The sequence below is a fragment of the Pongo abelii genome, chromosome 12, assembly GCF_028885655.2.
Source record: "Pongo abelii isolate AG06213 chromosome 12, NHGRI_mPonAbe1-v2.0_pri, whole genome shotgun sequence".
Classification (NCBI taxonomy): domain Eukaryota; kingdom Metazoa; phylum Chordata; class Mammalia; order Primates; family Hominidae; genus Pongo; species Pongo abelii.
Window position 1 is genome coordinate 88,754,349 of NC_071997.2, and position 17,189 is coordinate 88,771,537.

Here is a 17,189-nt window from a genome sequence, read left to right on the forward strand (position 1 = left end):
TTAAATGCAGATGTCCACACAAGGGGTCAGAGTTACCTGATCACATCGAGAGAATGCTGGGCAGATGGATGGTGAGCACCACTGCTACAGAGCACCTAGTGATTTTACTGAGGATTAAAATAAAAAACTGTAGGAATGGGCTCAACAGTGAACAAAGCACACCAGACAAACCTCTGGTTATGTTTTTAAAGATTCGTTTGCTATTTTTCACTTTCAGCTGAGTTTACTTATAGAATTACAAGTAAACTTTACTAAAGTATATGCACTGAAAAATAACCCTGTTAAGGTTGGAAATTAGCTGTTATTTAAAGTCCATATAGAAAAAATGCTGACATAGCTAGACATGGTGTCTCGAGTCTATAATTCCAGCTGCTCAGGAAGCTGATGTGGGAGGATCGCTTAAACCCAGGAGGTAGGGGCTGCAGTGAGCTATGATGGAACTACTGCATTCCAGCCTGGGTAACAGAGACAGAGCAAGACCCTGTCTCTAAAAAAGAAAGAAAAAAGGTGCTGACATATTGTTTACAAAGAACAGGGTACATACCAGAAATTCACATTCTTGAACTGTAAAGGGTGCTAACACGTATAAATACAGACACCTGTATTACATACTTTCAAGGATAAAATAATGTAAATAGGTTATTAAAATGGGTTCTGGCCAGGCGTGGTGGCTCATGCCTGTAATCCCAGCACTTTGGGAGGCCGAGGCGGGTGGATCATGAGGTCAAGAGACCGAGAGCATCCTGGCCAACATGGTGAAACCCCATCTCTACTAAAAAATACAAAAATGAGCTGGGCATGGTGGCAGGCGCCTGTAGTCCCAGCTACTTGGGAGGCTGAGGCAGGATAATTGCTTGAACCTGGGAGGTGGAGGTTGCAGTGAGCCGAGAATGCACCACTGCACTCCAGCCTGGCGACAGAGCGAGACTCTGTCTCAAAAAAAAAAAAAAAAAAAATAGGTTCTGTATTAAAATTACTGATTCTCTTTCTGATTGATCTTCAAGTAATTCCATGTACGAACCCGAAATGAAACTGTCTCAGTGTTACTATGGTAACTTTGGGTGAGAATATGGTAGAGAGCGCATGAACTTGTTCACTGACTGTGACCTAACTTGTGAAGAAAGATAAATTATAGCATTTGAAATGTCTCACACTGAAATAGGAAAGATCATTTCATTAAGGAAACACAGTAAAATTCTATTTCTTAGAACAGTATTTAAGGATGTGGAGGCATTGGTAAATTATCAGGCTAGTACTGTCAATTTTTATAAAAGGTCTTTGACATGGATGATTATGGTATAATAGTTACACAATGTCTTACAGATTATATATGTCACATCAGTTATAGACAATTCTGGAGATGATAATCTATTAAAGTAGTTCAAAGAGAGTCCCACAGGAACCTCTTTTGAAATCACTGATTTCAACTAACTAAAGATATGGGTGTACAACATAAGTGGAAACATTTTCTACTATTCATATGCAGATGAATTTCATTCCAGCTCAGAAACATTTGGAAAACTGACATCACACGTGACTTCAAGCTATTAAATGTTAGTGATAGCACCTTAGAAAAACACAATGCCTTTCAACATGTGACAGTTTGTGTCTCAAGTCAAAAATGGACAGTGATGTGTAAGAAAATCAAATTACATAATAACAATTCCTATTACTCTTGTGGAATAGGCTGTTTCTTCCCACCAAGTCAGTGATGTTTCTGAGATCATAATGTTCACTGTAAATTTAAAGGGATCTCTTTTTCCATAGCACTCAGCAAGAAACCTGTGCTTAAGACTGAGGTTCCTTGGAAACATGCTGAAAATTCTGTTCTCAAGGGTGTCAGAACCATACATACTGCAAATAATCTATGAAGTCCTAGTTCACTGCAATAAGCAGATGGCTTGCTATCTGCTCAGACACTACTCCCTTGGGGTAATAAATGTGCTTATCTGAAGCTGGGAGTCAATATATTTTATATGTGGACATGGAAGAACACAGAATAAATCATTTTTCATCATAGCAATTATACTTACTCAAAATGAACTTGGCTAGCAGGTACACAAATATACAGATTGGAACGGCTTCTTAAAGGCTATCCCACCTTGTAAATAATCCTGGTTATCCCCAACACATGATGTTTTGTCCTGCTTCTTGATAAGATATCTCCTTAGAAGTGCCTGTTCTTCAAAAAGTGGTATTTAAAATAAACGTGTCAGTCTCACAGAGGGGTGAAATTGATGCTGATTAAAAATGCCCCATTCCAGACCACTGATGGCGACACTCTAGGTGTGGCGACCCAGGAATGTGCATCTCCTATTTCAGGTGCTTCTTGTGCCTCACTGTTAAGAGTAAAATTTTGACATCTGTGAACCCAATTCCGGTTTCCTCCCAGCTACAGCTGAGAACGCCTTTTAGAAGAATGTGTCTAACGTGGGCACTTAACCTTGCATTTAAAACTGTAACCAAATACTCTTATATTCCTGAAAACATATAAGCAGAAACTTATACATGCTGAATTGAGTATATACCACTTAAACATGTTAGAGGTAGGTAGTAGAAGATTCTTTTATTTTAAAAAAATATTACACGTGGTTCTACAATATTTTTTCCTTTTAAAAAGATTCAAGATATACAGGGAGATGCACTAGTCCAAGAAATCCAGCTTGTCCTTTAACAAATTATACAGTTTAACTTTCTTCACATATTGCCACAATAGTTATTTCACAATATAATCTTATTTGTATTTGGAAAAGAAGAAATAAATATACCATAATTGAATTAGGTTCAAGAATCAAGCTCAATTTGTTTCCAAGACTTGGAAGAACTTCTTTTGTACTGTTCCAGTTCCTAAAACAAAAATATGTATTACTTTAAGAAAAATCAACTTTACTAATTCAAGGAGGCACCTTAAAACTGCCTTCTCATTTTTTAGATATAACAATGTATCCTTACTAGCATTATCATTCTAAAGATTTCTTGACAATTATTTTGTAAATGATTATGCTTAGGACTTATTTTCTAGAAATACTGTCTTCAGAGTTTCAGTGTTGCTAAGCAGCACTCAGAGATGAATTTATTAAACTTTCAGACAAAATTATGTACATAAACTACATAATACATATGAATTATCTTTCAACTAATGAACTAGACATCTGTTATCTTTCAAGTATTCAAAAGTGATCTTATTTTTAATTGTTTGCTGTTCAGCTCTTATCAAAAACTTGGTTGAAGTTAGCAAAATATTTTAAAAATATATACCCAGTCTGGGTGCCATGGCTCATTCCCATAGTCCCAGCACTTTGGGAGGCTGGGGCAGGAGAATTGCTTGAGCCCAGGAATTTGAGACCAGCCTGGGCAACATAGGGAGACCGTGTCTCTACAAAAACTGAGAATAATAATTATCCAGGCATGGTGGTGTGCGCTGTGGTCCCAGCTACTTGGGAGTCTGAGATGGGAGGATCGCTTGAATCTGGGAAGTCAAGGCTGCAGTAAACTGTGATTGCGCCACTGCACTCCAGCCTGGGTGACAAAGTGCGATCCTGTCACAAAAAAATATGTGTGTGTGTGTGTGTATCCTTTGTCCCAGTGATTTTACTTTTAGAAATTTATCATCCATAACAATAGAGCAATGCACAAGGATGTAAAAGAAGGAAACTCATTGCTCTATCTCAGCACAACCGGAAACAACTTTGATGTCCCCCAGTAAGGACTGATTAAATAATTAGCGTTCATTCACAGGTGGCTTCCAAGGCAGCCAGCAAAAATAACAGTGGCCACATGAAAACATAATGTGTGCCACATGAAAAAAGCACACAGGTAGGGAGAGGGCAGGATACTTCCATTTTCTATTTTATATACATCTATCTATATCTCTTGAATTTTTTCACAATGAGTATATGTTACCTTTACAATTCATAAATAAATTTTAGTGGAGGTGGCTATCCTGCACAAGGCAACTGACATGTAAAAGGGACCATCTAAGGGGATGCCTCTTGGCCTCCTACATGTTGTTCAATGTCTAAATAACTGTACAAAGGCTGTCACCACTTCAAATAAACAGAACGTGGTTACTCTACAAGATAAGGCAATCACTGCCCTTTGGCTAACATAATTGAAGTTCACAGTTGCTATGAAAAGAAAATCCATTCTAATTTTCAGAAAAATTGCAGATCGTACCTTTCATACCTATACCCTAAGTTACTAAAATTTAAATGTTAAATGTTTCAAAACGGTATATAGACTCAGGAAGAATTTTTCCTTTTTTTTTTTTTTTTTTTAACTTCCTCACTGGATTCTAGGAAGAATTTTCATAGTAATAATCATATGTAGTCTTTACAGCTTGTTTCATTTTTTTCTAATAAAGCTAATTCAGTTCACCAGTTATCTACCACTTGTGGTTTTAAAGATTAACTCATAAAGAATAAACAAATTGTTTACTGCAAACTTTGTCTTTAACTGGAAGTTAAATTATTTTTACCAACAACAAAGGTGAAAACGTTGTTTTGAGATTCTTTGCTAGTAGTATCTCCCTTTTGCAGACAGCAGACTGTGAGAAAACTAGGGCTATCACACAGGCCACGCCAGAGGGAGAAAAAGGAATAGCCAGTATGAGACAGAACCCACCAAGTCCACTAGATCTTCAATATGACAATGATACGGCCTCAAAATAATACATTGATGTTTTAAAGGGATAGCAGGTAAGAAAGTTTTCAAAAGATATCTGTGGTTGGCCAAGAAGACCTTAAAAATAAATGTTAACTGTAACCTTTTTTTTTTTTGCTTTAACAAAAATAATAGAAAAGAAGCTGGGCACAGTGGCTCATGCCTGTAATCCTAGCACTTTGGGAGGCCAACTCAGGAGGATTGCTTTAGGTGAGGAGTTCAAGACCAGCCTGGGCAACAAAAAATAAGAAAATTACCCGGGCATGGTGATGTGTGCTTGTAGTCCCAGCTACTTGAGAGGCTGAGATGAGAGGATCGCTTGAGCCCTTGGAGTTCAAGGTGCAGTGAGCCATGATCTCACCATTGCACTCCAGCCTGGATGCCAGAGCAAGACGCAGTATCAAAGAAAAAGAAAAAAAACACAAAAGAGGTAGAAGGGCTCAGCAAGTGCTTTCCACGTTAACATTCCCTTAAAATTGGGAATGCTTTAAAGCTAGAGGGCTTTTAAAAAGTAGAAAATAAAACTGAAGTATTTTCTGGTGCCCGTGTAAAGTCTGGCAAAAGACAGAACTTTAAATAATTAAAGAGGGCTAATCACAAAAGACCCTACCTAAGTCTGCAGGAAAGATGAAAGGGGTCTTCCTACCAATCCTCAGATCCTTGAGGACTGACTTCACAGCACACAGTTGAAAACAACTTAAGGTCTCACAACTACTACTTGTGAAATAGTATGAAATAATATTCAAATTAAAAATTTTGTATAGTAGAATGTCAAAATTTAGATTCAGATTATCAATGAAATAATAGCAACAACACTGATAATCATTAGGGTATCTTTAAAGCTAAAGCATAAAATTATGTTAAGGTCCTATGTGTGCAATCTGGAATCAATGCAATTCATCTAAAACCACATGAATAAAAGTGGTTTAGAGGCAAACTTAGGATAGCACAACTTTTCAGGTAGGTTAAAAAAAATCTCGAACCAAGAGATGATAGGAATTGGTGATCTGCTGGCAGTGAGATACAAGAGATGAACGAAGGGTGATATGGGTACTGTAGGGCTGCCTTCCTTTTCCACACAAAATTCTTATGGTTTTAAGTCATTTAGAAAAGATAGATTTGAATGTGAAAACTCATGATGCTCACAAATACCCTAATCCTTTAATAATACTGATGTATATGAACTTAATAAAAGTGATCATTATGCAATATAAACAGATATTCTTATCAACAACGACAGTTAATCATTGACTCCTAGATAAATATTAATCAGGGATGACTTCCAACTAATCCTTACAGCCAGGCTGCAAACATAATAAGGGTTATATGAGGTTATTTTCCTGTTTCTACAACATGGCTCTCACTTTGCTACAGCTACAAAACCTATGATATTCATGGCATATTTTTCAAAAGTCTTCTGGACCGTTTACATAAAATGTTTTGCTTACTTCTCCAACAGCCCCCTGAAGGTGAATACTGAGAAAAAAACCCTGGCTCCTACTCCCAGCTGACAGCTGTTTTCAGGTTACCCTCGCAATAATGTGACTGCCGCCTGAGAAGTTGCCGGGGCTTTCGATCTAGTGCTTACCATATATAAGTTTACTCATATAAGGACAGATTCTGTACAATGTCTCATTTTATCAAATCAAACTAAAATCTAAGTTTGCTTGTTTGTTTTTAGAAAAATCTAGGCCGGGCGCAGTGGCTCATGCCTGTAATCCCAGCACTTTGGGAGGCCAAAGCAGATGGATCATGAGGTCAGGAGTTCAAGACCAGCCTGGCCAAGATGGTGAAACCGCGTCTCTACTAAAAAAACCAAAAAAATTAGCCAGGTGTGGTGGCAGGCACCTGGAATCTCAGGCACTCAGGAGGCTGAAGCAGAGAATTGCTTGAACCTGGGAGGCAGAGGCTGCAGTGAACCGAGGTCATGCCACTGCACTCCAGCCTGGGTGACAGTGCAAGACTCGTTTTAAAAAAAAAAAAAAGAAACAAAAATAAAAGAAAAATCTAAGTATTTGGGTCATGGTGAATTTGCCAACTCTTAACATTCTTACATCAGACTTGTGTGTTCAAATGGGGCTATCTAGTGACACACGGGATGGTGGTGTCCACTTTTAAGCATTTTCCTGAGAGAACCTGGGTTCTGTCAGGTATGTCTGTGCGCTTTCAGATCGTGCTTTCAGTCCTTAACTGGGCAAGATACGTTTTCTGGTACAAGGAAAGTATAGGTATGTCTGAATGTCCTAATCAAAAACAAAGCTCTTTATGTAATTCCACAAACCAAAGAATATTAAGAAAATGTCTCTCCAGCAGCAAGGTAAGAATCACTACTCATCTTTAATATAATGTAAACTGGAAAATCAAAAAGGTTTATGTGAACACTAAGTCATGTCTGAGTGGTGGGATGATAGGTGATTTAAAAATTTTTCTTTATTCATATCAAATTTTTATTTTTTTCCACAGTATACTATTAGTGTGTTATTTAAATAGATGTACTACTTAAATAATTTTAATAGTAAAGAAGATACACTAAGTAAATACATTGAGAAAAATGTAAGGAATTCCCAAGGCACTCCAGGTTTTGTGATAAAACTTCAGATGAAATTAAGTAAATGTTTAGGATAATACCTGATCCTTCTGAATTCTCATCTCATCGACTTCACTTTCAGCATACTGAGGATCTCTCGCAGGGTCCTTGATATCTTTCAGCGTGTTAATACTCTGAAATTACAAATCTCAAAATCACTTCACGCCCATAACCCAAAATTCAATGGCTACCATCTGCCTAATAAACCAAGCTCCCATTCCTCAGCCTGCCACAAAGGCTCTCTACGATCTTTCTAGCTTTTCTCATCACCACTGAGGCCCGCTTCCAATTCCACCAGGTCCCCTTTGAGTTGTCTCTCCCTTCTTTAACAGCCAGATAACTCTCTTTGAAAGTGGAGCAGGAACCATGTCTTACTTTTTTTTAACCCCTACAGTGCCTATTTACATTTTTAGCAAATGTTTAATTGATTTTTGAGCATAAGCAATAAAAACAAAGTTAGCATAATAGGCCCTTTGGCACATTTCCTATAACTGTTAGATAGTGCTAAAAATCTTGCTTTTAAAAAAATTAGAAATATGTACCTTTGGTGGAAAGAGCTTTTCATACACTTTTTTCCACAACTCCATTGGTGAGTGGGCATGAAGCTTTCCAATGTCATTTTCAGGAACAGGAGGAGATCCTAAAATAGCAAGTTTTACTCCAAATGACTGCATTGATTAAAATATTACTAACTCCACCAATAAGAGAAATGACAGTAACAAACATATACATCTCAGATCACTCATTTTCCCTCTCCTTAATATAGTCACCATTAAAATTTACCCTACCCAGCACAGCAAGGTCACTGGGACCGATTCTAATACTGAAAGAAGAGGACGCAAAGAGTAATGGGTAAACTGTAACTCTCATTCTCCACACCCTGTACCTATACCTATATCTATATCCTGTTAACCAGTAATTCTAGTTCTTGGTAGTGTTTGCCCTAGAAACACCTGCAAACTGGTACTGTATTAAGGATTTCACACTGTAGCACAATTTGTTATCAGTGTAAAATTGACCTACAACCAAAATATTCATCAGTGGTGAACAGTGCATTAATTACTATGCATAGCCATGCTCTGTAACACTATCCAACAGTTAAAATAAGACATAGACCCATGTGTAGCATTAATATGGAAAAACTACTAAGGTATATTGGTATATTGAATAAAAAGGTATTGAATAATAAGGTATATTGAATAAAAAGGGGAAATTCCAAAATGATATAGACTGAACATATAATTATGTTAAAGCAAATAGTTTTTTCTACACTATATACACATGTGTGTAAAGGCACAGGAAATTGGAAAGAACAAAAATTTGCTCCTTGTATGTACTCTTTTACCTTTTTACAAGGATACATCTTTATGTATTACTTGTATAATTTAATTTGAAAAATTTAGAACTCTGCTGCCATTTGCAATTTGTAACTGGATATTTCCCATCTTTCTATTTCCAACATCTGTATTGTTGCCCAAAACTGTTTTACTGGTGATCTTCTAGGACATCCTTACCACTTTGGTGGGAAAGGCACTGATACACTCTACTGATGTTATTCAGCTTTGCCAAGTTTTACTTGTATTCCTTTGTGTGTCTGTGTGTATATTAAGTTCTATACAATTTTATCACCTGCATAGGTTCATGTATTTGCTACCACAGTTGAGACACCAACTTAATTCCACTAGCACAAGGATCCTGTGTTGCCCTTTTATAGACATAACCTCCCCCTTCCCGACCCCTCCCCTGGTCTCCCCATCCATGGTCCTCTCCCTACCCTCTTACCACCACTAATCTGCCTCCATTTCTAAAATGTTTTTCATTTCAAAAATTTTTATAAATAGAATCACACTATATGTAATCTTTTCTAATTGGCTGCTTTTCACTCAGCATGATTCCCTGGAGATTCATCCAGGCTGTGTGTATCAATCATTTGTTCCTTTGTATGGTGAGTAGCGTTCCCTGGTACAGATGTACCACAGTTGTTTAGTCATTCACCTGCTGAACAACTTCTGGGCTGTTTCTAGGTTTTGACTACTAAACATAAAGCTGCTGTGAACATATGCCTAGAGATTTTTTGTGTGAGAGTTAAGTTTTCATTTATCTTGGATAAATGCCCAACAGCACAATTTCTAGGTCATATGGTAGTTGCATGTTTAGTTTCATAAGAAACTGTTAAACTGTCTTCTAGAGTGGCTGTACCATTTTACACTCCCACCAGCAATGTATGAGAGATCTGGTTTCTCTGCATCCTTGCCAGTATTTGGTGGTGTCACTATTTTTTATTTTAGCTATTCTGTTAAATGTATAGTGATATTTCATTGTGGTTTCAATTTGCATTTCCCTGACGATTAATGATATTAAACACCTTTTCATATGCTGCTTTGGTATTTTTATGTCCTCTCTGAAATGAAATGTCTGCTTATGTCTTTTGCCCACTTTCTAATTGGATTGTTTATTTATTTTTCTGTTGAGTTTATATATTCTAAACACTAGTCCTTTGTCATATATGTGGTTTGAAATTCTTTTCTCCCAGACTGTGGCATGTCTATTCATCTTCACATGGGCTTTCACAGAGCAAAAGTTTTTAATTCTGATGAGATCTAAGCTCTATGAATTTTAAATTCAGCAATTATGAACTCTCTTCTGGCCTCCAACTATTCATAGAGGCAAAAGAATTCCATCAGCATCATCTATCAGTACAATAGTGATTCTCACTGCTACTGGAATTAAGTTGGTGCTAATGATAATCATAACCATCAGTCTCCATGACCATTCACTAAGCAAAATCATCTCCATCCTTTTCACTCCAATTACTCTATAATCTCATTACAAAGATTTCCATATTTGAAGTCAAGTCACCTTTAGCTTGTAAGACTAATAGAGGATGGGAAATACAAAAAAAAAAAAACAAAACAAAAACCGTACTGCTTATTAGAGTGTTAAAAGCAAATTATGCCACCTGCAGAGGATAAAGAAGTGTGAGGCTCAAAGATCTTCACAATGAAAACAGTTTCTGTGGGAAGATAAGGGGCTTGAGATATAAATTCTTAAACTTCCTTTTGATTCAGAAGCCTATAGAGTCTATGAGTTTAGGAAATACATTCCATTAGATGAGGCATGCTATTTCATAACAAAAAATCAAATCATACCTAATTGTTACAACTGTGTTCTTTTTGGTTTACTCTACCATTTCAATCTCTCATATACTTGCTAATTGCCCGTAATATGTAGCTTTGAATTTCCTCACTACTCTATGCTCTGAGTTTCTTTAAATCCAAGGAGCTAAAATTTAAAAGTACCTGGAAATCAGTGGGGGAAAGAAAATACATGCAATTTGTTTTTCAGTGGAATAGAGATCAGAAATGAGAAATCAGTCTCTTATGTGGTGACATCCCTTCCATCACAAACATGTCAATGTGATGCATGTTACATTAATATTGGGCATATAAACAAACACACAGGAAATAACAGCAATGATAATGAAACCAGAAATAGGAGTACATTGGAGAAAAAGTGAACATGGAGTAGGACAAAATCAATAAGCAATTAAAAAAAGATGGAACAATCTTAATAAGTTCACTAACCTATTTGACCAAAAGAATCCAATCCTGCTGTGATAAACAGTGGTTTATTCTGATCCACACATATTGATTTGCTATGTGGAGAAGAAAAAGATTCTAAATTAGTTTAGCAATTAAATTTGCTGCCACACTCTCCTGTAAACATGAGAGCAATATTATGGGCTAGCTTTACATTTAGCCACTAATGAGAGCATTGCCCCAAATGAATGAGTGACTATCAATTTAAGTTATTTCAAAACCGTATAGCATAAATAAACATTTTATAGGAAAAAAAAGTGACAGACCCTATTACTTTAAATCAAAACCAAGGGAAGTAGCAAGGCTAAGAAGATACATACCAAAATTTTCAATTCCATTTCAAATCAATAAAAGAAAGTGATAATAGAGGGAAGCTACTAAAGTGTGGGAAAGGAAGTAAAATAAATCAGGGAGCAAGTATAATATTATCATTATTTTATTCCAGCCTCAAACTAAATGTTATGTAACATTTTGGTTGTAAAATTTAAGAAATATTTAAAGAATATAAGAAGCAGGAAATAATATGAAATTTTCCCCTTTATGTTGAGTCTTGACAAAATAAATAATTTTAAAAAAAATAAAAAAATAATAAATAATATTATAATAAAATAATGAATAAAATAATAAAATAATAATAATAATTAAAAAAGAAATTATCCCTTTAAGAATAGCCATCTGGGTCACTTTCCTGGTCAAGATACAAGAGACTGAGTAGAACAATAATCAGATGAGACAACATTGGCTAAATCAATCACTCAATAAATGATATAAAAAATATCTTAGCAGTACCTTTTGTCAATGCCAAATGCCAACTGGTTGATAACTCCACGTATTTTTAGTAATAGAGCTTCTGATTTACTGGTAAACTTTAAATAAATCAGGAGAACAAATTATATGCTCTATTTTCCAATCACAGAAACAGGTAAAATAAATATGGCTTTGAACAAATACAGATTGCAAAGAGAATCACTATTTAGTTGCCCAACAAATAATTCTGTTTGAGTAGACAAAACAAAACCTGAATAAAGAAATCTTGGTAACTTTAACTCGTTCTTCAAAGTTAATGAGTACATGATGTGGAAAGGACTTGTGTTTATGTACTCATCATTTCAGCTACTCACACAAATGGACCATAATCACTGTCAAATAATTTCTTTAAAATATATATATGAATGTATTTTTATGGGCTGTATGTGTGTAAACATACTCATTATGGTCTAAAAGAAAATTTTCCAAAATGCAGTTGGGTTGGTTAGAAAATAAGAGGTATACCTCAAAAGTAGCTTTCACATCCAAGGGCGTATTGCTGCCTTCCAAATAGTCATTGTGGGACTGCAGACTGGTCTAATGATGCTGATACTCACTAAGGTAATTTTTTAACTTCTTTTTAAATTGCTTTTGGTGCTTAAGCTACTGAATATTTTCAGTGCTGGTATATAACTAGAGAAACCATAACCAGAACATTTCAGAGAATGAAAGGGGTTGGGTACTATTAATAATTAAGCTGTGACATCAGATGAATACCAGGACATATGGTTACCCTACAAATCTTTAAAAACTAGATTGGATTTCTGTAGATACCAAAAGTCATTCACAGCCAAGTCAAAATGGCTAAGAGGTATGGAAGTGGGAAAAACAACTTTGAACTGAAATGAAATCTAATTATGAAGCAAAGATATCAGCATTATGGTTCCAATGGCAATTCCAGAAGATAAGTCTCATTCTGGATTAAGAACAGAAAGTTCTTAATGCTCTCAGAGAAAGTATTCAAATGAGAATACTCATGTGTATATATAAGATCTGATACATTTATTAAAGAAAGCATTGAAATAATTGTAATGCTTCTACTGAGACCATGTTTTAAAATACATATAGAAAACTTTAACGGAATTTTAGAAATACAACTGCTCTGTTTAATTTTATTTTCTTTATAAGAAAGGAAAAACCTAATCGCAAACATATTTCATAGAAGATAGGGCTGGGAGAACATTAGACGTTTTCTAACCCAACTCCTCCATCTGCTGCATCAATCACTTCTAAAACATCCTTCACAAAGAACTGTAGGCCTTCTGCTTAAACAAACTCAATGCCTGGGAACTCATCTCCCCAAATAATTCATTCTGTTTTCAGATAATGGTAGTATTAGAAAGTGCTTTCATATTTTGAGTAAACTCTATTGATTCCTTTTTCTGGACCTTAGAATAGCAAAGAATGAATTTAGTCACTTTTCCATGGAACATTCCTTCAACTATATAAGAGAGTTACCACATTTTAGGTGATATTCTACTGGTCCTTATATATAATAATTTTAAGCCCCTGCCATTCTCAGGGCTCTTCTCTGAATCTGGTTCTACTTATCAGTCTTCTCCTGTTCTTTTGGGGGGCGAGGAGCATATTGGTTTTTTAAGAGATGGGGTCTCGCTCTGTTTCCCAGGCTGGAGTGCAGCAGTGTGATCATAACTCACTGCAGCCTCAAACTGCCAGGTTCAGGCAATCATCCTGCCTCAGCCTCCTGAGTAGCTAGGACCACAGGCATGCACTATGATGACTGGCTAATTAAAAAATTTTTTTGTCAAGACAAGGTCTCATTTTGTTGCCCAGGCTGGTCTTGAACTTCTGGCCTCAAGTGATCTTCCCACCTCACCCTCCAAGAGTTGAGATTAGAGGCAAGAGCTACCACACCTGGCCTGTGTTTTGTTTTTATTAACTTAGATTGTTAATATTGAATCAATATTCTCAACTGCACTATATAGGATCAACTATAGTGTTGGAAAAAAAAACCCCTGCTAAATATCATGGAATTTTGCAAAGATGTACCCAACTTTCTTCCTTAAATGGGGCAGAGGGTAAGAGGAGATGTGAAACTGAAAGATGGGGCTTTGATCACTTTGGCTACATTCTTCCTGAAAGGCCTTATGGTTCCTTTGGTGGTCCAGAAGTACTCCACTAACCCAAACCCTGTTCCTTTGAGCTTATTAAAAGCTGAGATGAAGCCACTTCTCAAAGCCATTCCCTGGTCCCTGATCTTGTTCAATCTCCTGGGCCACGGTTAATCCCAGGCTTGCTGTGGCCTGCGTTGACCTGACTTCGTCTAAACTTGTACTCGTGAGACTAGACTGGACCCTCCATCAAATGTAATCTGTTCCTAAAGAAATACAGGGATTTCTCTCAGCTAACTTTATAACCAGAATTAAATGTGTGACCCTCTCTAGTGGCAAAAATAAGTAACTGCAAGATCTTTACCTCTACCCTCGATGAGCCATTCACTTTAAATTCCCCATATCCTCTCAAAATAGTAAAGAACATTTCCCAAAGTACTGTGTCAACCTAATATGTAAGCAAATACGATTCAAACATAAAAGGTGATCATTTTTAAGAAAATACATAATGAAATGTGTAGTGTTTTGAAAGGTATAAAAGCTGAGAATACATATTTTGTACATACTACTTTCAGTCAAAATATTCTAGCCATGAAGGCAAGGGGCTAGACCATGTTGTCTCTAGGTTCCTCTGAGTGCTTTAATTTGGAGGAAAAAAGAGACGATTAAATAATTATTCAAATGTAAAGGAAATTTTTTTTTTTTTGAGACAAGCCCAGTCTGGAGCGCAGTGGTGTGATTTTAGTTCACTGAAGCCTTGACCTCCTGAGCTCACGTGATCCTCCCACCTCAGCCTCCCAAGTAGCTGAGACAACTGGTGTGTGCCACCATGGCCAGCTAATTTTTAAAATTTTTTGTAGAGACAGGTTCTCACCATGTTGCCCAGGCTGGCCTGAAACTCCTGAGTTCAAATGATCCTCTCGCCTTAGCCTCCCAAAGTGTTGGGATTACAGATATGAGCCACTGCACCCAGCCAGAAATTTTTTAAATAAAAATGTTTTGGCCAGGCCTGGTGGCTCACGCTTGTAATCCCAGCAGTTTGGGAGGCCACGGAGGGCGGATCACGAGGTCAGGAGTTCAAGACCAGCCTGGCCAACATAGTGAAACCCCAACTCTACTAAAAATACAAATATTAGCCAGGTGTGGTGGCACGTGCCTGTAGTCCCACCTACTCAGAAGGCTAAGGCAGGAGAATTGCTTGAACCCAAGAGGCGGAGGTTGCAGTGAGCCGAGACCATGCTATTGTACTCCAGCCTGGGTGACAGAGTAAGACTGTCTCAAAAAAAAAAAAAAAAAAAGTTGTTATATTTTATTGCATTAAAGGACATTTAGTAAAGTTTAGTCCTGCTACGGGAGATAATGATAACAGTGATTATAATAACCAACATTTATTGAGTAATATTCTGTTCTAGGCCCTGTGCTAAGCATTTCACATGTACTCCCTCTTTGAATCCTCACAACAACCCTATGAAGAAGGTACTATTTTTCTCCATTTTACCCTGGAGGACAATGAGGCTTAAGTGAAATTAAGTGACTTGCTGAAGATCACATGTTTAAATAAATGGTCACCCTGAGACTCGAACCCAGGGAGCATGACTTTAGATTTCATGTTTTTAACTTTTACAACAAACAGCACTTTTTTAAAGAGCCCCCATCCCCAATATACACACTGTTAGAGTTGTTTTTTGTTTTTCTTTTAAGGGAATATAGATTCTAATTCTTAAGGGGATACCAAAAATGAATAAATAGATCATCAACTTATCTCTTTAAACTTGGTTGGGATTTATGGATATAAGCAATTTAGAACTTTTGTTCCAAAGAAGGAGGAGACCATCTAGCAGTGCATGTTCAACAGATGCATTATCAAACACTCTGTAAGGAGAGGTCTTCAGCAGTGGGAAAGCAACGGGACCATGTGCATTAGCAAAAGCATTTATTCCTCGTAGCTGTGCATCAAGTTGCTAATTTCCCCAAATTTGCTACTGTCCATTCAAGCCCAAAGGACAAGAAATGTACAAACCATTAATGATGCTCCATAATAATGTGCAACAAATCGAAGTGTCTTGCATATTACCTTTCTCTTCTCAGACTCAAAATCCTGCAGAAATACGTTATTAAAAAAAGTCAAGATAACCAAATATCTATAGCAGGAAGATTCAAATTATTAAATGTAGAAATAGATTATTTCTTATTTTTTAAAACTCACCTTCAGAAAAAGAATTCCATTACCTTGATATTTGTTTCATAGAGAGTTGAACAATAGCTGCAGCCTTCTTAGAGCTACAGCTATCAGATTTTTCTTTGTTTAAATAATTAGCTCAATAGAATTTAGATATAAGCACACACTTCATAGTGTGGAATACCCTAACGATTCTCCGACAAGCAAAGATAAGAAGGAACTAATTTTCTACTTTCTTCATTAAAAGTTGGGAAGTATGTCCTATTCCCCAGTGACTGGGTTGAAGACTTTTTTTTTTTTTTTTAAAGAGACAAGTGTCTCACTGTGTAACCCAGGCTGGAGTACAGTGGTGTGATTATGGCTCACTGTAACCTCAAATTCCTGGGCTCAAGTGATCCTCCCCCTTCAGCCTCCCAAAGTGCTGGGACTACTGGCATAAGCCACTGTGCCCGGCAAGATTCATTTTCTAAATCTGCCTTATCCCCATTCTAATCACTGCATTTATTTTCTTTACCTATTTTTTTCTGTCCCAACCATGTCTTTTCCAAAATCTTTAAGATGCATGACTTATTAACCTATTCCTTCAATAATTATTTTTATTTTGACATTATTTTTGTACCTCCCTCATAAAAAGCACAGCCACGTATGTAAAACAAACTCAGCTAGAAGTGGAAGAGCTTACCTGAAAAATATCATATTTACTTCCAATTATGACCAGAGGTACTGGAAATGGGTCAATTAATTCACGATCCTGTTAATAAACATATTTCACTGATTTATTGTAATTCTTTATTGCTAGGTGCTTAGCAATTTCTATTTACTTCCAAAAACATTCCATTTTCAGTCTCTTCATAGATGTTTACTTAATTTGCTTGACATAGAATTTGAATTTGTTCCAACATTTAACTTTCACTTCCTAAGCTATATTTCATAAGCGTAAAACTAGAAATGGCAATTCCCTAAATTACTATGATATTTATTATTTTCCTTTTTCTACCCTTTTATTTCCTTATATAACATATTACCTTCCTGGGTTTTTTTTTCTATTTTATGTTAACTGTTGGAATAGCATTTATCTGGCATAGATTTGTTTTGTTCCATTATTTCCTATGTAAAACACTTTCTTTCTTTTTTTTTTTTTTTTTTTTTTTGTCTGAGGCGGAGTCTCGCTGTGGAGTCAGGCTGGAGTGCAGTGGCGTGATCTCGGCTCACTGCAACCTCTGCTTCCCAGGTTCAAGCGATTCTCCTGCCTCAGCCTTCCGAGTAGCTGGGACTATAGGCAC

The 17,189-nt window shown here is 36.5% G+C and overlaps 1 protein-coding gene across 2 annotated transcripts in view; it reads right to left on the minus strand.

Moving 5' to 3' along the window:
- Positions 1 to 1,159: 1,159 nt before the first annotated feature.
- Positions 1,160 to 17,189, minus strand: part of DYNC2LI1 (dynein cytoplasmic 2 light intermediate chain 1) — a 37,489-nt gene continuing 21,459 nt past the window's right edge. The window contains exons 7-13 of one of the 2 annotated variants that reach the window (XM_024242666.3): positions 16,589 to 16,657; positions 15,748 to 15,825; positions 11,638 to 11,714; positions 10,834 to 10,904; positions 7,792 to 7,889; positions 7,291 to 7,383; positions 1,160 to 2,177 (exon numbers count right to left, since the gene is read on the minus strand). In XM_024242666.3, coding sequence (XP_024098434.2) covers positions 2,049 to 2,177; positions 7,291 to 7,383; positions 7,792 to 7,889; positions 10,834 to 10,904; positions 11,638 to 11,714; positions 15,748 to 15,825; positions 16,589 to 16,657 — 615 coding nt within the window. In that variant the 3' untranslated portion in view covers positions 1,160 to 2,048. Of the gene's footprint in view, positions 2,178 to 2,540; positions 2,848 to 7,290; positions 7,384 to 7,791; positions 7,890 to 10,833; positions 10,905 to 11,637; positions 11,715 to 15,747; positions 15,826 to 16,588; positions 16,658 to 17,189 lie in introns of those variants that run through there. The other variant, XM_024242667.3, reaches the window with a different exon arrangement.